Source organism: Lissotriton helveticus, chromosome 2_1 (genome assembly GCF_964261635.1).
Source record: "Lissotriton helveticus chromosome 2_1, aLisHel1.1, whole genome shotgun sequence".
Classification (NCBI taxonomy): Eukaryota; Metazoa; Chordata; class Amphibia; order Caudata; family Salamandridae; genus Lissotriton; species Lissotriton helveticus.
In genome coordinates this window covers 600,196,425-600,221,523 of record NC_136059.1, presented here as the reverse complement: position 1 = coordinate 600,221,523, position 25,099 = coordinate 600,196,425, and the positions used below count along the sequence as shown (strand labels likewise).

Sequence of the window (25,099 nt, the reverse complement as noted above, 5' to 3'; positions counted from 1 at the left end):
ATCGGAACAGCAGCAGCAGGAGGAGTCCTGAAGTTTGTAACTTTCGTCCTGAACTCTGTATTCAGAAATAATGGACGCTCAGGTGCTCAGGTATTGGGGGCTGGAGCCTGCCCCAGTGGGAGTGGGTGGGTGGGGGTGAGAACCCTGTTCTTATGGGGTGTCACCCGGGGATCCATTGGAAGGAGGGGTTTGTGATCCCCCGTTGGGGACTGGGCTGTGCTCCGACCGCGACAGGTGCTTCCATGTTTGGGAGGTGCAGGGTGGGGGGAGAAGGGGGGGGTTGGTGTTTGGGGTTGAGGGGATTGTTTGCGCTTGTTACGCTGCTACGTATTGATTGTGCCTTTGACATGCTGAGTCACCAGGACACTGGTAACATTTACGGAAATATGGCCCTATGTCTGCTGTGGGGGGGGGGGGCGGGTAGGCCCGGCTCATAGCGTATACTCAGTTGGAATCTGCGGGGGATGTTGGACAAGGTGAAGAGAGGTGCAGTCTTCCAGTATGCAAAGAGGGTGGGACGGACGTCTTATTATTACAGGAGACGCATCTGCTCGGCTCAAAGGTACCATGCCTCCAACGATTTGGATACACACAGGTCTACCACTCAGGCTTTACGAGGGGATCAAAGGGGGTAGCTATTCTTATACATTGTCGGATTTTATATGTGCATGATAGACTCTGGACTGACACACAGGGCAGGTATGTCTTTGTGCAGGGCAGGGTGGGGGGAGACAGGGTGACTTTGGGTAGCGTGTACGCCCCGCCCCCACTGCAGTGCCCTCTGGTGGAGAAGCTCATGTCCCTTTGGGGTACCATGGCCGACACCCTTTCTATTAATGGGGGAGACTGGAACGATGTTATGGACCTGGGTAGTGATAGGTGGCGCGGTGGGGTAGTCGATGGGGGGGGGGTGGTGGTTCCCACCACCAAACTCCATGCTTTAGCAACAGGCCTGGATTGGACGGATGCTTGGAGGTATCGGCATGGCGGCATGGCTCACGTAGGGAATACACATATTTCTCTGCAGTACACGACTTGTTTTCTCAATTCGATTACATTTTTGTTCCGAGGGGGCTGGCCCACAGAATCCTATCCGCGGCTATTCTACCGCGAGCCCTGTCTGACCATTCACCTGTGGCCCTCACGTTTGCTGTGGGCCCGGCCAGGCAGCCGTTTCGGTGGCGTATGTCTGCATGGCACCTGCTGCAAGATGACTACAGGGAGCACATGGCCAAAGAATTAGATCTCTACCTGTTGTCCAACGTGGGCTCCGTAGATTCCCCGACCACCCTCTGGGAGGCCCTAAAACCCACTCTGCAGGGGTGGACATTTCCTGGTGCGCAGTGGCCCGTAGAGGGTGGAGGAGAGAGTTGGTGCGGCGTGAGGCTGCGCTAGAGGACTTAGAGCGTAGGAGTCGGGGGGTGGATGGTGGGCCCGCCAGGCGTAAGTTAATACTTGCCCAGCAACAGTACACAGCGGTTCTAATGGAAGAAGTGCGACAGGCTTGGCTGGCCACTCGTAGCCGGGTGTACCAGTGGGGGGATAAATCGTGCAAGATGCTGCATCGCCTGTGTCAGGGCACTTTGCATGCTCAACCGCTGCCCCAAATTGTAGGTCCTGGGGGGGAACCCGTACTCGAACCCACGGTGATCGCAGAGAGCTTCGCTGCATATTACGAGGAGCTCTACGCTCCCCAGGAGTGCTTGCCGGCTGATATGGTCCAGAGGTTCATTGATGACCTTCCCCCACGGGCGGTCCCGGACGAGGTGCGGGATTTATTGGACAAGCCGTTGACTGATGAGGAAATTGGCACGGCTCTGGGTGAGCTGCATCCAGGTAAAGCACCTGGTCCTAATGGTTTCCCCAGTGAATTTTTATGCTGGTTCTTTGTGCAGCTGGGTCCGCGACTCCAACCGGTGATGGAGGAGGCGCGCGAGGGGGGGTTGCTCCCGCCGGATTGGCGACACGCCGAGGTAGTGGTATTTCTGAAGCCGGGTAGGCCCCCGGGGAGCCATGCGTCCTTCCACCCGATCTCGCTGCTCAATGTAGAAGCCAAGGTTCTGGCCAAGGCTCTGGCCAATAGGCTTAAACCCCACATTGCGGATCTGGTCCACCCTGACCAGGCAGGCTTTATGCCTCAGAGGGCTACCCGCCACAATATTCGGAGCGCTCATGTTGCGATTTCCGCTTGGAGGAGCCTGGGGGAGCAGGCGGCGCTTTTTTTGGCTGATATGGATCGTGATTTTGATTCCCTGAGTTGGATCTATTTGTTTGCTCTATTGCGACGCCTCAACCTGGGCCCGCGAGTTTTGGATTATATCCAGATGCTATACACTGATCTTACGGCCTCAGTGCATGTTGGGGGCACGGTCTCTTGTTCATTTTCAGTTCGGAGAGGGACGCGTCAGGGTTGCCTCATGTCCCCCTACTTATTCACGCTCGCCATGGAGCCCCTTGCGGCGGGAGTGCGCGTTGATGCCCAACTTAAAGGTTTCCGGTGGTCCGCCGACCTGGCTGATAAGATAGCTTTATACGCTGATGACGTTCTGTTTTTTCTTCCGGATCTGGATCGCTCGGGACCGCGGCTGCTGCGCATTTTGCAGATTTTTGGTGAGACCTCCGGCCTATATATGAACCCCACTAACTGGGTGGGCGGGGGCAGGCGGGAGCGTGGGCGTCAGACCTCCAAATAGCATCGGGTGGGGTGAAATACTTCGGGGTGTAGCTGTCGGAGGATGCTACAGCCTCCCGTGAGCGCAATCTCACTCCGGTGTGGGATCGTATGCGTCAGAATATAAAGGTGTGGTCCCGTATGCCCTTGACCATCTATCGCAGATCGGCCATTTTTAAGATGGTAGCGCTTCCTCGCATAGTGTACCAACTACAAAATCATCCCTACCTGATTCCGCCCCGCTGGTTTCAACAAGTCAACTCGGTGCTGAGTGGATTTATGTGGGAGGGGGGTTCGCTCGTGTGGCACTACGGACTTGTTTCCGCTCTTCGTATACCGAGGGGCTGGCCACGTCGGATGTGCTCTCCTATTATCAGGCGGCCCATCTGCTGGCCCTAAACGACTGGTGGTATGGCGATCAGGGCGACCCGGCCTACACGGTTGAGCGACTCCTTATGGGCTCGGCATCAGTTCATACGCTGCTGTATTCGGCGGTGCTCTGGCGGTGTCTTCCCTCGGCCACACAGGTGGTGTTTTACGTCTGGAGGCAGGCGCTGCGCAGAATGGGATGGTGGAACGTGCTTACTCAAGGGACCCCTCTTTGGCATAATGGTCGCCTTCCCCACATGGCTGCGCTGCTGGGCTTCCGGGGCTGGGATGCCAAAGGTATTTGCTCGCTGGGAGATGTGATGTCAGGCTGTTCCCTTAAATCCTTTCAGGACTTGCAGGATGAATTTGGGATGCCCCGATCTCAATTTTTTAAATATCTCCAATTCCAGCATGCTCTAACGCCCTATTTGTCAGAACTGGAGCAGCTCCCTGACTTTAGCCCGCTAGAGGCCAAACTATTCATGGGGGAATTGCCAGACAAGAAAATCTCACGAATATATCAGACTCTGGCCCACCATTGCTCCTCCGATTTACATAAACTCAAGGCTGCGTGGGAGGAGGATGTTGGGGAGTTGGAAGAAGAAGACTGGAATGAAGCCCTGGTGAGCCCGCGGGCAGCGGCGACATCCACGTACTTGATCCAATTTATATATTTACACCGCACATATTTTACAAGACAGCGCATGTGGAGGGCGGGTATGGTGGGTTCCCCGGATTGTCTTCGGTGTGGATCGGATGTGGGTACACTACTGTATACTACATGGGGCTGTTCTGTACTGCAGAGGTTCTGGGACGGGGTCTTTCGATGCTTGTCGGAGGTGTTGGCCTGGGTGCTTCCTCGGGACCCCAAATTAGCGTTGCTTAATGTTATGGAGGGTTTTGGGGGCAAACGTCACTTGTTGCTGCTGGGCCTTACTTTAGCCAAACGAGACATTGCCAGGGCCTGGAAGGCCTCTCAGGCCCCGCCCTTGGCCGCCTGGAAGAACGGTATGGACTTCTGTATGGGGCTGGAGCAAACCGTCTTTCTGGCCAGGGGGTGCCCCGGCAAACACTTTAAGATATGGAAGAGGTGGGCCGAATACCGAGGGCTGGATTTGGACCCTCCGCCAGATAGAGCTGCCCTCCGGTCGCCTTGACACCTGGATGTTTGACTATGCTGTGAAGAGTCTTGATTGGACTGTGCATGTCTTCTGTACAATGGTTTTTCTTTTCTTTCCATTTGCAGCAGGAGCGCAATTGAGGGGGAGGGATGGGAGGGGGAGGGTTAGAGTTCCTTGTAAAAGTCTGCAGATTATATTCTTGCATCATGAAACAATTAGAGAGAGAGGGTAGGAGGCACTCTTAGTCCCCCGGGTTGAGTATGTAAAACAAAGGAAGAGTGTCATGCGCAAAGGGGTCTGTGCGAAAGCACAGAGGCAAAGACTGTAAAGAAATACCCTCTCACGGACACAATGGAAACCTTCAAGGGATTTATTAGAAGCCCTCACTCACCAACCTGGTTGGTGACATGCTTCATCATCGGGCCCACGAGGAGAAGCCGAATGCCTCCCTGGTGTGCTACAACGCCAGATTACTGCAGAGCTGGATTTAGTGACAGTGATGTGAAAAGTGATGTTAAAAATGCCTGAAACTGTACCAACCAAAAAGATTTTATTCACTGGTCAGTTTAGACATAGTTAAAAGGTATGTGTGGGAGAACTACCACAGATTATGATGGGAGTTTCCACTTAAAGTGGGGTCAACATGTTTCTGCCCTTAGAAGTGGATCGCGGGGTCCGGAGCAGGAGAAGCTAGGTGCCGAGCGGGTGCTAGGCGTTGCGGGCTGTGTGCCATAGTCGCCTCCACCCCCCTCCCGAGACCCATGGGGCGTGGATCCTTTAGAACACAAACTACACAGGTTCCTCTGAGTGGAGGTAATTCCCACAACTTGTGGTTTGTGTTGTTTTCTTGCACTTTTTTACACATAGAGCAATTTTTAACTTTCACGTCCTCTGGTTAGAGTGGGCCTTAGCGTGCCCATACCGCCGAGGTACACGCTACGCGGTCCTGACGAATGCCCATGTAAATCTTACACTTATAAGGGCAGAAACATGTTGACCCCACTTTAAGTGGAAACTCCCATCATAATCTGTGGTAGTTCTCCCACACATACCTTTTAACTATGTCTAAACTGACCAGTGAATAAAATCTTTTTGGTTGGTACAGTTTCAGACATTTTTAACATCACTTTTCACATCACTGTCACTAAATCCAGCTCCGCAGTAATCTGGCGTTGTAGCACACCAGGGAGGCATTCGGCTTCTCCTGGTGGGCCCGATGATGAAGCATGTCACCAACCAGGTTGGTGAGTGAGGGCTTCTAATAAATCCCTTGAAGGTTTCCACTGTGTCCGTGAGAGGGTATTTCTTTACAGTCGTTGCCTCTGTGCTTTCACACAGACCCCTTTGCGCATGACACTCTTCCTTTGTTTTACAGATTATATTCTTGCTTCATTGATGTTGGCAGAAGTCTCCGGTGCTCGGGGCTATGCATTCTATGTGTGGTCAGACAAATAAAAATCTGTTTTAAAAAAAAAAATCTCATACAAGCATTAGGTAACTAGAGAGTGGGGTGGTGATATTCAGGGTTCTTAAAAAGGAGCCCAACAGAGAAATGTTACAGACATCTGGAAGAGAAGATGTAGCATTGTAAAAATTCAGCAGCAACAGTTTACCTGACCCACTGGAAAATGAGAAGGCGTGCAACCATGAATTATCTTTAGGCAACACAACCAATCTATGTTGTACTGCTAAAGAAACAAACAACCAAATCCCCCTTGGGTCTACCTGCCCTCGAGGGGGTGACAGGCACAAAAAAGACCTTGTATCCATCTATAAAAAGGCTGTTCTCAATGGCTCAAAGGTAAGCATGTCACGTCAAACCTTTTTATAAATGAAGTCCAGCCTAGATCAGGAAACTTGCTTGTCAACCCAGCTATGTTCCACAAGATATATTTACAGTCCTTGCCATCCAAAAAACAACATCCTGGAGAACCAGGAACAATATGGTGTCTTGGAATGTCAACTCCACTGGGTCTACCACAGGAAGTCAATCACAATTGTCCAGCAGGGTATATTGGGAGTTGCCAACCATGCTGGAATGATCAGGGAATCTCCCAGGGTTCCTCTCCCTAACTGATGGTACAATACTCAGGGTCTGTAAAAGTACCCCAGTGGAAGGGCCACTGTGGTCGAAACGGGCCTGTGGGGGTACTCGGGGGTGGCCGCGGTAAGGATTCTCTTTGCCACATGGGGTCTGTTAAAGTTGATAATGGCGCAGTCTCCTTCGTAGTTCTTTTTAGACCTCCATATCCAATCAACTCTACGCACCATATTAATGTATCTCTCCGCCCTAATTCCCAATACCATATTGGAGTTCAACCAATACAGAACTTGGTACTTTAGTTGACATAAATCTTCTGAGACACCCGGCTAGAGCACAGGTACATTCCCCATGACCACTAAATATGGGGTGGAAGATGTGGTCTCTACCTTGGAGTACCCGAATCCCCAAGCATTGAGTTATCATCCCTTCCTTTCAATGGCCAAGCAGTCTTTCGACCTAGGATTCTCCATTAAAGACCTCCACCCTTTATCCTTGCTGCCGAAAAGCCTGATTTTGATGGGGGCCGTGTGGGATGGATTGCACTCTTCAACACAGAGACTGGTGGTGATAACTGCTCCTGTTTCCTTGTACACTGACCACCCTGACTACAGCCCTCTGTGCTGGTACTGCCAGGTAAAGCCACAAGTTCAACGTGAGATACGTTATCACCCATGAGCTTATGCTGATTTAGCCTGAAGAGTTTCTACTCTATTGTTGCTAACCATTGCTTGATTGGATCCAATTTCAAATCCATTCCATCCAGCAAGGAACCGAAGAATGCTTCCATTATGGCCGCAATATCTGCCTTGGTCAGGGCTTGCAAGTCATGTGTGCTATACGGTGTACCCTCAGCCCTTAAACCCTTTGCTTTACCCCCGGTCAAGGGACACTTTCTTTTGGCTCCAGTTCCTACTCCCACTCTGGTGCTGCTCCTGACTTCAGTTGGTAGTTTAATGGCCAGAGTCTTGATGGTACCCTTGCTCCTCACATAACAAGGTGGTCGTTCAACCAGGATGGCATTGTCCAATGAGACGGGTGGGCCTGCCTCACCACCTATTTCCATACTTCCAACTCTATCTCTTTATCTAAGACCTCTGCTGCTTTTTGTAGAAAAAGAGTCCATCGTAGTTACTGCAGGGCCCGTGCAGGCTGCAACAGCCATATTACATTTCCCCATAGCTGTCCAACGACGTCCCTAAGAACTTCAGGGGTTAGGCTGTGTGAACGGAACCACTAACTGTGACAATAACCTGGAATTCCTAAGCCAGGGAAGATGATGAAAACAACAGTCTTGCACCAATGTGTTTAAATGACCAAGTACAATAAAGGAGATTAAAGAACAGCCTCCTACCTGCTCTTCCTTTCTGTCATGACTATCTGGATACTGCGTCTGCCATGGATCTACAGACCCGAGTCCCAAGGATTAGGGGACCAAGAGGGGTGGCCCAGTCCGACCTCCTCCACTCTCTGACGGGCGCAGAGAGATGCTTATTGCTTTTCAGCGCATAGCGCCGGGAGCTGGCTGCAGGCTCCTCCTCACTGGATTCTGGGACACAGCGTTTCTGGCTGCCACAAGTCATCTCCACAACAAGCTGCAGATAACGGTCAAGAATAAGTCATGTGTCCCTGACTTGCCCCATGCCTCCTGTCTTTCCAGAAGCTCAGGCTTGCCATGAATTGTCTCCTCGGGGTTGGTCATGTGGGGTCGCTGCAGCTCAGCGACGTTGTCAAACTTCTGCAAATGTTGGGCTCGTCAGAATCCGAACAAACATGCTGATGCCCATGGTGGATGGGTGGCGTTGGTCTTCGGGCACCTGCAAAGTTAACTTTTGGAACGAACAAATCCAAAAGCAAGCCCTGAAAGGGGCAGCAGTGTAAATCCATTTAAACGCTATGAAAACAGCTAACCATTGCTCACGGAAGTGATAACAGTGAAAAACATTGCCAAGTATGGGTGTGCCTCACAGGAGCTGGGTATTTTTCAGTTATACATATGGCACTGTGTCTACCAGCCACTAAGAGCAAGATGCCTGCTATGTGCAAAGATGAGACTTTAAAATGGGAGAAAATTAAACTGAAGAGTTGATTTTATGTTTATTTGGATTCCATAAAGCCAATCATTTAAATGTTCTCCCATTCCCAAGTGTGAATTTTTCAAATAGCTGGCATCTTGCTCCCAGTAACCTGTAGACATTGTGCCATATTTTTATAGGGAAATACAGCCATTTATTTAAATGCAAAGGAATTTAAAGTGAAGAAACCTGCTTCACAAAACATTGTTCGGCCACCGGCGACAGATCGTTCTCCCACCTCGCCGCCAAAACCTGGAACACCCTCCCCATCCTCCTACGGCAGATCCAGGACCTACTTACCTTCAGAAGGCTACTCAAGACCTGGCTATTCGAGCAGTCGCAGCACCCCTCCCCCAGCGCCTTGAGACCCTCATGGGGGAGTAGTGCACTTTACAAATGTTATGATTGATTGATTGATTGATTGATTGAGATATATTTGGCTCAATTGAAAGTAGAGAAAAACATTAAGACTGAATGTTTCATGGAAATATTTGTCTTCACTTTAAATTTCTCCCTTTTAAAAAAAGACTATTTTTTCAGTGTTAAATATGGTACAGTGTCTACTGGCCACTGAGAGCAAGAAGCCTGCTGTTTGTAAATGCAAAATGCGAGAGAATTAAAGTGAAGAGTTAACTTAATCAATAAGGTAACTTTTAATTATAATTTCCTCCCATCATTTAAAGGCATTCAGAAACATAATTTTGTTCTCAGGCTCCAATATTGAGTTGTCAAGGACTTTTATTTAAGGGTTGAATACTTCACTGCATCAGTTCTTCGCCTCTTTACCCCAGTCTAGGTCATAAATCTTACTGAGCACCATTCATTATCAGGTCTTGCTATCTGCAGTCCCATGATAATAATACAAAATAAACACAGGCTCCCCTTAACTTTAAAAGTAAAATGTGACCCTGTGCTTATTTAAAAATGCATTCGAGGTTGCAAGCTACTCTTAAGGGGTCTGTGAGCTACTGGTAGCTCAGAATTGACTAGTTGGAGAAACCAGGTCTACAATATTCTTATATGACGATATTCATATGCTCAGTATTTCATAGTAAATCCTTGCTAAATGTGACCAGGGAACAGGTGGGTAATAAAAGCAATGGGATTAATTAACAGAGTGGATCTGGCATGGGTGATTTGCATATTCTCTGTCATCTTAAACACCTGACATGATCTTACCATCCAGGACATCAGTTAGTATCCGTCACTGAGCTTGACATACATGCTACCTTTGGAAAGCTCATGAATGTAGTCTTGGGTAGTAAGAGGGTCCATACGTCTGTTGTGAATACTCATATTTGCTTGACTGCACCTTTGCTTCTGACCTTTACTAAGAACTGAGACTTGCCATGTTTGCCTCTTACTGCAATGGTTGCATTGCACACCACAAACCCTTAATCCTCGGAATATACACATTGGAAATAAGAGTGTGGCCAGGCACAGGTCAAGCCTACTGTTAATTACTTGAGTTGTCTTTATAGTGAAAGTGAATATTATTAAGTGACTCCATCCACCCCTTCCTTTCCAACATGCTGTTAGATAATCCTGCTAGGCAGTGTGCAGCTTTAAAGTGCATAATTTAATTCAAAATCATGGGCATTTTTTAAACGGATTTATAACCAAATGATCATTCAGTGTTGAACAATGATTTGTCAAAGAACCAAGTGGATGTCCAGGCTAGCTGGTTAACCAAAAAGAAATTAAGGGGAATAAGTTTGCAATTTCTCAATGGTCAGTTGAGCGGTTATTCTTCATGATAAGAAAAGCACTGTTCACTGTCTTTAGCTGGTTTAGGCCTAGGCATCCTCAGAAAGCCATTTCCTTGGGATCCAAGACTTCTAGTTGGTATGTAAGGAGAAGCAGCTTTCTTCACCAATGAGTACCTTACTACTAAGGGTTATGTGCAATCACTACTAAGGGTTATGTGCAATCTGAAACGTATTTGAATGTGTAAGAAGCTAATGAATTCACCAAAACATCAGGGACCCTACATACGTTCTGGTGACTATTTGGCCTGCATGTATTTTAATTAACTGCAACTGTAAGGGCAAGCATTTGATCAATGTAAAATGTGTAGCAGTAGATGACCTTGACACTTAAGATGGCCAGGGTATCGTAGACACACGTTTTTCCATCAGTAAAGGTTTAATCTTTTTATTGCCATGCGGCTCTAGTTCATGTTGAAGTCAGATATTTCAAATGGGTTAGTCTCAAACTAATATTGGCTCAACTATGATGGGGCCGTTTCACAGGACTAATCTGAGACAAAATCCTAAACTTACTACGTTTGGTATTCACAGAAGGCATGTAGTAGTAGTAAAGTTAGGATTTTGTCTTAAGTTAGGATTTTGTCTTAAATTAAACTTAAGTTTGTCCTAAATTTTGGTCTTAACAAAAAATCCTAACTTAAGACAAAATCCTAATTTAAGACAACATCCTATGCAAATCAGTCCTGGTCCTGCTCCTGTAGGGGCTCTAGACTATCCTTAACTGCTAGCCTAGATTCCCTACAGATGGGAACCCAAGCAATCCCAGGGTCCTTTTGGCCTACGTGGCCTTCAACAATGCGATGCAGTTGGAGTGATATCACACAGTGAGTTCAGGTCCCATATGTAGACATAGCCATCACACTTAGGGTATCTACTGCAACAAACAATAAAGTGAATGGAATGTTTCAGAGTTTTGTTATTAATATTGCTTAGCATCTCACAAGCATTTACAAATGCATTAGATTACATCTTGCCCAACCTCATCTCGAAAACACGAACCTTGAAAAAATATACCTGTCTTCACTGTGGAAGAATGTTGGCTAAATACGTACACTAGTATGAACATTTTACACATTCATTTATTTAGCCTGGCTGTATACAATCTCCCACAAGTTTCCACTTTTAAACCAGGGCCAGTATTATGTTATGTGGCACCATACATTCCCACAATATGTCATACATTGCTATCAGAATGCAAAGGCTAGAATTATAGCACATATGGGTGCCATGATCACTTACAATATGTCAAGAATTTCAACCACTAGCCAGTGCACGCTCACAATATGGCAAGAATGTGCGCAATGGGTGTGCAGAGTATGCAAAAATGACCACCATTCTGTTAGGACAGCATGATGCCAGAGATCAGCACCCTTGTACCATCAATTCTCACAGTATGTAAAGAATTCCCATCATTTATGCTATCACAAGCTTGTTCTGAAGAACATAGGGGCATGCCGTGGATGCCAAAATGTGGCTAAGAAGTTCCTTGTGACTGGCAGCATTGGCCCTTGGGTGAGGGATGGGCAACAGCCCTTGGATGTTCACAAGTTGCCAAGAATTGCAACCGTGAACTGAGGGCCAGTATTTTACAAAAAGGGCACATCTCATGGATGCCCGCAAGTTGCCAAGTATTAGCAACAATATCCAAGGGCCAGCACATGTGGGCAATAGACATTATTTTGCAGAAGTCTACAATTTGTCGAGACTTAACTCCATTGTGCCAGAGCCAGCATAATATGGGTGAAGCGAGGTGAATGGCATCATCCCATAGATTGCCACAAGTGTGCAAGAATTTCATGTCAAGACTTGAGGCCAGCATTATGCATGACTATTTATTGCCACTACAAATTGAAGTACTTTGAAGCATTTTCTTAAGCACACCCAAAAATCCAGACTTAGAACATCACCACGGTCCATATACACCAGAACACAGCAGCCTTCTTCATCTTTTATTTGATGCTCCAGTCAGTGGAGTATCTGCTAGCACTTGATTGGTTTTCGTTTTATTACATAAAAATATTCAATATGAATGTTTTTCTATTTAGTATATTAATGTTTATAATGTGTTAAGTTATGAGTATTTGATTTAAAAATCAGTTTGTATTGTTTAGAGAGTAATTGTGTTTTATCCCAATTTATGGAAAACTTTTAATAGTTTTTTTAAAGGTTCATATGAACAGGTTCTTAATGTGGCGAATGCTTATGGGGTGTTTTTTCTTTAAAATTCTATGAATATTAAGCATAATAGTTCTTTTACTTTGTGCCATGTCAGATTTTGTAAGACGCTTTAGCGCGAGGCCTACGAATTTTAATTCTAAGAGGCTGCCTGGAGGCCTTGTCTGGATCGAGCCTTTCTCGAGCACCGTGGCACAGTGACATTCAGCTTTGGCAGCGATCAAGCGTCATTGTTCGTGCTGCGGGGTGCGTGTAGGACAGCCTCCGTAAAGCAGTGACGCGACGTAATGGTAACGCGCAGACGCATCGGAATTTCTTGGAAATTGGTTTGTGTAAACAAAAAAAACAAAAAAGGGAGACAAAATTATGCGTACAGGTGTTGTTATAGAGATGAGCTCACGGCAACCCTGTCAATTAGAGACGTTTAGTTTCTAGCGAGCAAGGTTAGATAAAGAAATTGTTTTAAATTACTTAGTGAGATAAAAAAAAAGGAAAGATGAGAGGGTGATACAGAGACTAGAGAAACCAGTTTTGAGGAAGAGATATTTAATAGGTAGGAGGTTTTGTTTGTTATAGAGAGTTAGCAACAGTTAAAAAAAAACTATGAGTGAAGTTGGAGTTTCATTGGAAATGGATTTGAATAATGATTTAGTGAAAAGAATGGTACATGTAGAGGTGAGAACTTCAGTTAAAGAGATTTTGGGTACATTGTTTAAGTAAAAGTAAGGTTGCAGAAGTTTCTGATGAGGAATTCTGGTCCTTAGAGGAAGAGGAGACTAATCATGCTACTAGCATATTGGGAAAAAGAAAAATAAAGAAAAAGAATATAAGGAAAGAAGAGGATAGGTTTATGGCCTGGCAAAAAGCTGGTCTTGGCACCACACAGGGAGGGTTTTCTCAGCGGCACTCAAGAGATTCAGGAAGTTCCTGATGATGACATTTCATATGGACGTGATGTGGAGAATGTTGATGAATTTGTGTTTGATAATTTGGATTAAGAAGTATGGGATCTGGATTATGATAAAGAAGAACAAATAAGGAAAAGAAGGGTTTAGTAAAAGACCCACAGAGTGCTGATATGTGCAGCCCAGACTTAATTAGGCACCCAAGAAGTGCAGACCGGTGGAAGCTTGCACATGTGGCAGAGTTTATAGGAATGTGGATTGACAAACCATTAGAGAGGGATCCTAGATCTGTGATGCAGGTTGAGTATTGGATAATAAGGCATGCGCAACCCCAGATCTAGATCCGGATCTGATTAGTTTCTTATTCAAAATGGGTTGCGATCCCAGGAAGGGATTAGAAAGGGCACTAAAACAGTGCCAGGATAATTTATTGGACGTTATAGGTCCACTGGCTAGAATACTGGACATGGCTGAAGAAGCCAATACAAATTCAGTTTCTGTGGATACAGAACTCCTAAGAGGTTGGTCATGAAGAGCGGTGTGCTTCCTTGGGAATGCAAATGCAGTTATTATGGCAGAAAGAAGGAAGGCTGTTCTCATGCGGATCAGCCCAAAGTTGGGGGACTTTGCAAGGAAGGAGCTTAGCGAAGTTCCAAAAGGATATTTATTTGGGGAAGGTCTAGTTAAATGTGTGGGAAAATGTGTCCACCTTTACTAGCCTTGATAAGGCTCAAAGTTCCCAAAGGAAAGTTTTTGGGGGACATGTTTTTGACAGGGCTGGAGCAAGGGGACGTCTCTCCAACCGTTTCAATACAAGGTCTCAATATCAGTCATTTGGAAGACCATATTTTAGGGGATTCCAGCCAATGACTGTTTTTTATCGACAAAGAGGAAGAGGAATCGAATCAGAGGATGTCAACCCAGAGGAAGAGCATGTTTTGGACAAGGACATCAAGATAAGTATGAGGATAAAGTCTGTTTTTTCCAGAGAAAGGTAGGTGGAAGAATAAGATTTTTCATAGAAAAGTTGAAGAATTTTACAAAGGATCAATTTGCTCTACAGGCAGTTCAAGGATATTCGATAGAATTCAGGAAAATTCCGGTTCAAGAGATGAAACCAACAGAACTGGTGGAAAAGGAGGTTCAGGCTATGTTGAGGAAAGGAGCAATAGAGAAAGTAAATTCAAAATGTATGGGATTTGTGAGCACATTGTTTTTGGTAAAGAAGGACAAAGGATGGCGTCCAGTAAATCACTTGAGAGGTTTGAATTGGTACCTAGTTTACAGACATTTCAAAATGGAGGGTATCCACTTATTAAGAGATATTTTGGAGATAAATGATTGGTTGGTAAAGCTGGATCTAAAAGACTCGTATTTTACTATTCCAAAGGCAGTGGAAAGTCGCAAATATCTACAATTCAGATGGATGGATGGGAGTGCTTTATCAGTTTGTTTGCCTTCCCTTTGGCCTGGCTTCGGCACCTTTGTGCTTTACAAAGGTATTAATGACAGTGGCCTCATATCTCAGGGAGAGAGAAATACGTATCATAATGTATCGCAACGATTTCTTGTTGATGTCTCAGGATCTGGAGTACTAGAGGAGTCTATTGTCTTTAGCTCGTCAGCTTCTGGAGTCTCTGGGATTTTTAATAAATGTAAAGAAGTCAATTCTAGAACCAAGTCAGGATTTGGAGTTTCTTGATTTCCAAGTGTATACTTCACTAGCAGATTTGCGTTAGCCAAAAAGGAAAGTTGTGAAAATAAAAATAGAGGTGAAACAGGTATTAAGGCGGAAATATATTTGATTACGAGCTTTACCAAGGATAATAGATTTGTTTTCTTCATCAATACAGGCAGTTTTTTCAGGACTGCTTCATTACAGATGTTTGCAGATGTTGAAGGCGGAAGGCCTAAGGAAGGGATCATGGTATGAAGACAAGGTTCAGGTTTCTGCAGAAGCAGAAGTAGAGCTAGTTTGGTGGCTGGAGAATTAAGAAGCGTGTATTGGCAGAGCCATTTTTGGGATATGTACAGACTTTGTACTGGAAACGGATAAAAGCCTTTCTGGATGGGGAGCAAGTTTGGAACAGGAAGAGACAGGTGGCAGATGGTCATTAAAAGAAAGTCAGTCATAAAAAATGTTTGGGAAATGAGGGCAGGCCTTTTTCGTTGCAGACTTTTGGGTAAAAATTGAAGAATTGCAATGTACTGCTAAAGACGAACCATGTGTCAGCAGTTCATTACATAAATCGTTTGGGCGGAGGACAATCGAAGAATTTAACAGAGGTGGCAAAATAAATATGGAGTTTTTGTTTGGAACAGAAAATAGGGTTGCAGGCAGAGTATCTTCCAGGTTTGTTCAACGTGGCAGCAGATTGGAATTCAAGGTATCTCCGAGATTACATTGGATGTGTTCAAAAGAATTCAGAATGTTTGGGGTCCCTTAGAAGGGGACCTTTTTGCCTCACGGTTAACTTTCCAGTTGCCCCGATATTTCAGTTGGACGGCGGATCCTCTGGCAGAAGTAGTGGATGCTTTTCAACAGGTTTGGTGAAACTTTCAGGGCTATGTGTGCCCTCTGTTTTCTATGATACCTGCTCTAGTGCCAAAAAGTAAAAAATTACTTTCACTACATGTATGTTGTGGCTGTGCTGAAACTCATATAAATGTTGTGTTCTAGAGTTTATCCCTCCCCCTGTGCTCATTCCTCCTACGCTGTGCCACATAGGCACACCAAAACAATTTACAGCTTTCTATGGCCATTCATGCAATATATAGAAACAACACCCTGATCGAATCCACAAATTAAGGGGAGGGACCTAAAGGGTCCTTCTGGACCTGTACAAACACACTGCCTCAAAGCTAGTTTTCACCCCCACAATCTGTAATTTTCTGCCATGACCGACAGAGATAATGAGCCCCAATTACAGTGAACGTTGTGCCATGGCGCAAGATTCACATGTAATGGCAGATATCAACATGGAGGTGCAAGTACTGCCATTCTTATGCCCTGTACCCTGCGGTTTCCTCTTGGGCACCAATGAATTTCTGGCATTCCACAACCGCATTACTGTTCAAGCCTGGCAAAATAGGAGTTCTGGGAATTTCCAAGGAACCTGGAGGGAAGAAGGTGGTATTCATTAGGAATAATGTTCCTGGACTGATAAACCAATCCTGGGGAAAGGAGAATACCTGCGATTCTTTGACTGGTACTACAGCCATAAAGGAAGGAAATCCTAAGAATGACCCTGTCCTCTAATGGTGTGAGTGATTTGGAAGCTGTCTTTCCTTATCCAGAACTCAAGGAGTACTTTGGAAACACCTCCAACATGACCTGCCATGCAAATGTCCAGGGCCAGGCAAATTCCAATGGGATGCCCAGGGGAGGGAAGTAGGGGGCTACTATGTCCTCTAAGCTGGATTGCCCGACTTCCATCCTCTACCCTGCCAAGCCAGGTTAAAATCTGATGCAGAATTTTCTGTGCACAAACAAACAGAATATTTACAGCATTTGCAGAAGGAGTCCACAGTTCACCCTGTGTTATGAGAGTGAGATGTTTGACTGATGGTGGGGTGTTATTGTGAGATGGTGTGTGACATGAGTGTCTCATGGTGTGTAGAGTTGAGTCTAGAAAGGAGTTGGTATCCTAAAAAATATCCAATCTGAGTACAGACTGAATCATTCAGGGATGATGTCAATTACTTAAAATAATTGATGCAACTTGGAGATTTCCAGAAATCATAAAGAACCGAAGAAAATAATCAGAGAAGAAACACAGACGTGTGCCTTTATTGTGTAAAAGCAAGACATTTTGTCAAATAAATAATGTCCACAATTGGCAGGAAACTCATGGGCTTAACCGTAACCAGCGAACCCTGTTCTTCCCAATTTGCTAACATTTAGTCGAATCTTGGAAAATGATGTTCAATAGACTAAGTTTTGCAAAAAATCCAAGGAGTATGAATGGAAATCTTTGCAAATCATTAGTTTCCTGCTGGTTTCCTCCTTCACGAAGCATACTTGCGTATTGCCTGTGGAGTGTCAAAGTGCATTTAACAGAGTGAATGACCATTCACCTCCACAAGTGAATAGTATAGAGATAAAATACTGTTGTGGCAATAGCAAGTAAAGTGAAAACAAATGTAAATCTAATCAGTGCACCTCTGAACGATTAAGAAACACTCCGGATGCCCAAGATTTGAAGAACAGAACTAAGTAATATTCATTAAAGAATTATGAACTATACTCACCACTATCAAAGGGGCTGGGCTGGTTTCCTGCACTTTTGCAAGTTGATGAGGGACCTTCTTTTTCCTGGAATGGAATGGATGTATCTAAAATGAAAAAGCTGCTTGGATAAACTAGATTACAAATTGATCTAACTAGGAAAAGCCATGACATCATAATACACTGTTTATCATCTGGTAACAAATTTGCGGAAGCGCACACCTCCATGTCACACAGACAACTAATAACATCAGGGATAGACTGTGAACCATTTCTTGGTGGGTGTGTATATCAGGAGGACTCAATGTTTTGGTTAAAGAAACATTATCAAACTTAGAAATGCTCATGAGATCAGAGCACGGGTGGGAAAGGTGATTCTCGCTGAGAGGACGCCCTGTGCCTGAGCTTGTGACAGAGAGGGAGTCAATATGCCGATCACATCTTAATTGGAGCGGATTTCTTTATGGGTAGCAGTGCCTCAGTGGATAGGAACAGATGAAAACACCCCAAGCTGGTAATCTGCAAGGATATTCTTTGGCCTTTATTTCACTGTAACTGAGGGGTCTGACTGGGACAGAAAAGAGGCCTTGGGCACCAAAATAAAAGCTGCCCCCTTTAGCGACTTAGATAAAAAGTGGTCTGCGTTAAAAAATCAGCACAAGCGACAGGCATTGCTCACTGGTGGCGGGACGGGAGCAAGGGGTCGTGGATGGGGGGTTTGCAGGGGTGCCGCGGGGGCAGAAATCGCAAGTATTTAAAAAAAAAAAAATTAAACTTCACTTTCCGGCAGGTCTGCTTCTTCTCGGCTCCTGCTCTCCTGCCTCCAACAGGAACAGGAAGCAGGCAGCCAGACTCCCTCCCCTAAGCCAATCACAATGCTCCAAGCAGCTTTGTGATTGGTTGGGATGCCACATGGAGAAGGGCAGAGTGCGCATGACTGGTTTATGCGGCCCGAGAGGTGTGCAAAGGAAACATAAAATGGTAATAACTTTTAGTTATTACCATTTTATTTTTTGCGAGAAAGCAGTGGAGCGATGCTCCTCCGCCCTAGTGGAGGAGTAGCCCAAGTGGGACAGTTTTGTACTTGGAAAGACATGCTGCACTAGTGTTTTGTAAGGTATGGAAGATTGCATGTATTTGAGCTTACAGCAGGCAATTTTTGTTTTAATATTTGGGAAATCAACATGAAAAACTGGCCCAGTAGCCATTAAAACAGTCCCACAAACGGTCAAAACAATTTCCCATACATTGACCTTTCAAACCAGCCCATAAGGCACTTCCTTACTACCCTACAGGCTGGTGTGACCCTGTGTATCTGTGTTTTTATGTAGTGATATGGTAGGGACAGAATATCCAATTCCGGTCAGTATCCCCAACAGAATGCTAGCATCTATGCATGTTATCCCTGGAATTATTAGGCAATAACCAAAAAAAGCAGCAGACTTCGGGTGCTTTCTGCGGTTATCCTGCTCTAAGCAGGTGGAAAATGACAGCAGAAGGGCGGTGGAACGTGGTGTGGTCAGGGTAGTCTGGAGGTGGTTGGGCATAGTACTGTAATCTCCACATGGAGCTGTAGAGCTCGGTCGGGGGCAAGCTGTGCTCCTTCCTGGCTGCAGCACCTGCACGGGCAGTGTGTAGGAGGGTCCGGTTTCGCCAGCCTCGGAATGAAGATCCAATATCTCTGGCCCCGGAGACACTTGGGTTTGCATGTGGTGGTGTTACACCCAGCGTTATCGCTGCAGGTGATGTTGTGTAGTTCCTCTAGAAAATATACAGGATCTGCGCGTTTAGACAACATACACTTGTAATGTAGCAAGTCGAACTCAATGATCACCACACACAGGTTAGACTGTTCATCATCCTGGCCACACCAGGACCCTTTTATTTCAAACAAAACCCCACCCCCCCAATTAACCAATCAACTTCCCACAATACATAATAAACAGGTGAGTCAGCGCGATCCCTTTGGGTACCGCCAGTCAGACTAAGGTAAGAGAAATGACCACATCACATTCCTCTAAAAAATTCAACTAAAATTGAGAGATAAACACAAATTCATTTTAAACATGTCACATAATCCCTCAAACATGTAGAACGAGCAGGACATGGCCGTAACTGATACCTCCCCACACCCCGTTGTTGAGAATCAGACTCGGTTATCAGACGTTCAATAGGGGGAGACATACGAACAGGCTCAGGCTCCACACCAGATGGTGACACAGAAGGAAACTCACCATGCTGCCCATATGTCACATTGTCGGTTAGTGGAGCAAAAGGTGGAATTAAACCCATATCATTAAATTCATCATCTGAACATACAGAGTCCACATCAGATGGTACCACATGGTCATAGCTTTGAACATCAGCAGGAGCTCAATACAATTTTAAAAAAGACACATTCCGCGAAACAACCACCCCATCCCTCACAGCAGTGACCTTTGTCCCGTGAACAGATTGCACAACCCAGGGCTTAGGCTCAAAAGGTAAACTGAACTTCCCCCTACGGTGTCGGTTCTTCACCAGTACAATATCACCAACTGAAAATGCCCGGGGCTTAGCCCCACACCTGGAAGCCGCTCTGTCATTCATCACCTGCCGATTTGTCAGCTCCCCAGCCACAACCGCATAGCTTCCAGGAACCACCTCCATTTGAGGCACAAAATCACTTATAGGACGATTCATGCAGAGAGACATTGGACTGACTTTCGTGGTGGAATGAGGAGTCATCCGATATTCCTTCAAAAACAGAAAAATAGCACAGTCCAAATCCTTACGGTCAGTGACGGCAATCCTGACTGCTTTATTAAGAGTACGCATAAAGCGTTCTGCCTCACCATTGGCCTGAGGCCATAAAGGGGTGACTTTACGATGGACAATACCCCTAGCTTGCAAATATGCAGAAAACTCATGGCTAGAAAAAGGAGGTCCATTATCAGTACGCAATTCAGAAATCAAACCATGTGTCACCATGATCTTATCAAACAGTGGTACAGTGCGACATGCTGTGGTGGTGTCCAATATTTCCACTTCAGGATATTTAGAGAAGTCATCAATCACCCCCAGCATGCGGCGCCCATCAGGTAAACAACCAAAATCGTCACTTGCCCTCTGCCAAGGGAACGAGGGGATGTCTTCAGTCGGATGGGAACCGGAACATCACCACCCCCAGCAGCCTGACACAGCGCATAACACAACACTGTATTCTCCACCAGGGTGTCCAATCCGGGAAACCAAACCTTAGATCTTAAACGGGATTTGGTTTTCACAACCCCCTGATGCACCAAGTGGGCCAAATCCACCACACGCTGTTAAAGACAGGCAGGAATCACCAACCGTGGACCCCTCATAAGACACCCCTCCAGGGCACAAGCCAGTTCATCCCGCACCCGAAATAGAGATGCCAAGGTAGATATAGCATCCCCAGTACGGCTTTTAGCAGAGGACATGATCTCGGCCCACTTCCCAGTACCAACAGCAGACAGGCACAGTTGAAGACACCCATCCTGAGCTGTCGAAACCACAATATCCTCCATAGAAATAGGGAGAGGCCTGGAACATTCCACAACCAGCCGCACATATTCCTCAATGTCCCGGGCATTATTTTCCTCAGCAACAGCAGCAGGAAGAAAGTGCTGGGAAATATAGTCAGCAGGGTACATAACCCCAGGACGAAAGACTACCGTAAAACAGTAATCCTGCAGCTGTAAAATCCACTTTTCAATACGAGGAGGGGGCTTTGAGGAGGAACCCATAAACAAAGGTATAAGCGGCTTATGGTCAGTATGCACAACAAAAGGCTGGCCATACCAATACAAATGAAAATGACGGCACCCCCAATGAACTGCAATGGCCTCCTTTTCGATATGGGAATAACGCTGTTCAGTGGCAGTCAAAGCACGGCTAGCATATGCCACTGGAGGCAATTCACCATTCCTCGGTCGCTGGGAAAGTACAGCCCCCAGGCCGCCTGGACTTGCACCAACGGAAAGCTCAGAGTCCAGCAACGGGTCAAAGTACACCAGAGTAGTATCAGCGGACAGGGCCTGCTTGGTAGCTCGAAGAGCAGCTTCCTGCTCCGGACCCCAGTCTCAGGTAACACTGGATTTAGTAAGTTCCCGTAAAGGAGCCGTCAAAGCAGACAAATTACGAAAGAAGCGGCCATAGTAGTTGACCATTCCCATAAATCTCCTCACACCAGATACATTAACAGGAGCAGAGGCGGTCTGGATGTCACACACCTTCAGAGGATCAGGGGGGACACTGTTTTGAGAAAAATGATAACCAAAGAATGAAATATCGGTTTTTAAGAACTCACATTTCTCCTTATGTAGGGTTAGTCCATGATATAACAACCTCTGAAACACACCTTTAAGGCAGCTAAGATGTCCATCCAAGGTAGGGGCATGTACTAGAATGTCATCGCTGACATACACCATCCAGTCCAGACAAAACCCCACGAATCGTATATCTGCAGCACTGGAAATGCCAAAACGTAAACGTTTATATCGTCGAAGGCCCACATGCGTTGAAAACATGGTGATCACTTGTGAAGCAGGGTCAAGCATCAACTGGTAGTAACCAGCACGGAGATCCATTTTGGAAAACCACCTAGACCCGCTTACTTCCATCACGGTATCATCAACAGTAGGGGTGAGGTGCCGCTCGCGTTTAATCGCCAAATTAGGCAAACGCATGTCCACGTAAATACGGACCTCCCCAGGTTGCTTAGGTTTACGAGCAATCACTATAGGTGTCACCCAGGGAGTCGGGCCCTCCACCTTTTCAATGATATCAGCCTTCTCCAGCTTTGCCAATTCTGCCTCCACCTTCGGTCAAAGATGAAAGGCCAACCTCCTGTGACGTAACGCCACCGGTTGAATGGACTCATCTATATGCAGCTTGATCACACGGTCCTTTAGACAGCCTATGCCATTGAATAATGGTGAAAACTGAACCAGCAAGTCATTAATAGTCCATTGATGGATGGCCAATGCAAAGACAACCAAGTGCAACCTTTCAGCCATCTGGCAACTCAGCAACATCCCTTGACCACCTTTTATAACATAAACCAGCGTCTTCACAACATGAGACCCATGTGAAACTTCAGCGGAAAAAACACCAGCCAGTGGAAGGGGTTCACGACCACCAAAAGCAAACACTTTGGTAGAGGTCCCACTCAGAACAGGAATAGTTGGCAGTCCCATCATCATAGACTCGGCCATCACATTAATGGAAGGCCCTGTATCGATCAAAGCAGGCAGTGAATGACCGTTCACCAGTAGACAACATTTAGGTAGACCTCTCCGTACGGCATCCCCAGGTTGCAAAGGATGTAGAACATGGACGGTTTCCTCATAATCATCCATATCCCCATCTGCCAACAATGGAGCAGCTGAATACACCTGGGCGGAAGACAACGGAATAGAACATCGGGCAGGAGTAGAACGGCACACCTTTGCAAAATGGTTCATTTTATTGCAATTAGAGCACCGCTTCCCAACCACAGGACAAGTCCCTTTATGAGGAAACAAACCCCCACAGCTGTAACAAGCCCGGGGTCGCTCCATTTTGCGTCAGTGCTGCATCTTTTGTTTGTCAAACACCCTGGCTGAAACAGCATTAACCTGCTCCACCTTTACAGCATGTTGAAGGGCAGCATCCATATGAGCAGCCCTGACCTTTGAAAGCTCCTTGGATCTACCACGAGTCAACATGTCAGCCATAGGCATATTTGGCACCTGCAATATTGCGTTACTAGAATAACAGCCCTGTATGAATTGGGCCCTGATTTCGTCCGCAGCATCGGCAATCGACAAGTACTGGCCAAAGTGCATAGACGAGCAAAGAAAATGTCCACTGATTCATCAGGTAACTGCCGAGCCTGGCATAAGAGGAACCGTTCATAATCAGGGTTGGCCAGAGGTTCAAAATGGGCAGTCGGGGCTTGTTTCAAAGTGTCATAGGTCTGTGGAGTACATTCCACCACCGACCTTCCCAAACGATGAATCACCGCTCCTCCGAGATGCAGCAACATCGGGCGCCTCCGTTCCTCCACCAGATCAATGGCATCAAAGTAATTCTCCAAACGGTCCACCCACTCCTTCCAGCGGGCCGCATGGGCAGATGGTGGACCATCCAACAGGACATTTTCCACTGGACTTATAGTTGCCATAGTAAACCCCGTATAACTATGTCACAGCGGCCAAGCCTCTGGATGCAACAACACTCAGCAAGCCATAGATGGTAACCACAAAGCTTCTTAAGGCACTAGTCCCCTCCGTAATAGGCCACTGTCCACAGCAACCGCAATAGCCCACAAAGGTCTTTCCTGTATACGAGTATTCTGCTGCTGATATGCAGGTATTCCACTGCTGACAGGTAATCCACAGCAATAGCAGGGCAATACACTATATAATCTTGCAGCCTGAAGATCCACTTAGAATGACCCACAGAGTGCTCCTGCCACGAGATGCTTAGGAATCACTCTTCTCCTCACCCACAGGGCAGCCCCACAGCTCCGTACTGTTCACTGCAGAACAGACAGCAAACGCGCTGTCACAGCCGCGAGCCAGCCGGCCCACCGCAGCACGTCACGGAATGCAAGCCGGCACGCCCCCAAACACAGCTGGAACGGGCAGGCAGCAATGGGGCAAACGGGACCACCGGGCACGGTGAATTCACCTGGAGTACACCGCTCTTTCCACGGGACAACAACTCGGCAAGATGGCACAAATTCGCCTGGAGGACACCGTTCTTTCCACGAGACAGCAACTCAGCAAGATGGCACGCTGGAATGCAAACACCGGCAAAGGAGCACCGCGGCCCCACAGCAAGACCGGAAACAAAGCGGGAGAACAGCCACAGTATCCCACCTTCGTCACCAAAGATCTAATGTAGTAAGTCGAACTCAATGATCACCACACACAGGTTAGACTGTTCGTCATCCTGGCCACACCAGGACCCTTTTATTTCAAACTAAACCCCACCCCCCAATTAACCAATCAACTTCCCACAATACATAATGAACAGGTCAGTCAGCGCGATCCCTTTGGGCACCGCCAGTCAGACTAAGGTAAGAGAAACAACCACATCACAACACTGTAGGATTGGTGTCAGTCGAACTCTGATCATCCCAACCAGGTATGTTGGCCCTTTTTGTACCAACTAGCTCACAGTGCCACTAGAATCTCCTCTTACCAAGGAGAGAATTGTTTTCGGCAACCATCGAACATGACAACCCTGATCCCTCACGTCTGTGCAAACAATGTACTAACTTTTGCTCATTCACTCGTGCTTACTTAGTTTGTCTCAGAGTGATACACCGAATAAAACAAGCTGGGCATTTTCAATAATCCTTTATTGAACAATTGTTATTCTGGTGTAGAATAGATGTGCTTCAACAACCGTTAGACAATATACGTTATATATGATTAGCAGTATTACAAAGGTAAAAGGATGGTAGAGTTCTACCATCTTACTAAAATCATGAATACATTCAAGTATATAAAACACATGATAAAAGATGCATACTCCTATGATGCCTCCCTTTCTAGATGTACCTAAAATGACCTAGCATAGGTGTAGGTGTTAAGCCAAGAATTCCTCTAGGATCTAGTCAACCCCATTACCTTAAGTGAAACTGAGACACCCCTTCCTGGTCTCGAGGGATGTTAGACCACTGCGAGCTGGAGTGTCTGCATGCAGGAACCTCAGCGTCTCTGGTCAGTGTGTCGGCCGTGAAATCT

The 25,099-nt window shown here is 46.3% G+C and overlaps 1 protein-coding gene across 1 annotated transcript in view; it reads right to left on the bottom strand.

The window, feature by feature from the left end:
* Positions 1 to 25,099, bottom strand: part of LOC144818171 (baculoviral IAP repeat-containing protein 1-like) — an 863,533-nt gene that overhangs the window by 219,673 nt on the left and 618,761 nt on the right. Inside the window, exon 9 of the mRNA XM_078675293.1 lies at positions 17,378 to 17,441. Coding sequence (XP_078531419.1) covers positions 17,378 to 17,441 — 64 coding nt within the window. The remainder of the gene's footprint in view (positions 1 to 17,377; positions 17,442 to 25,099) is intronic.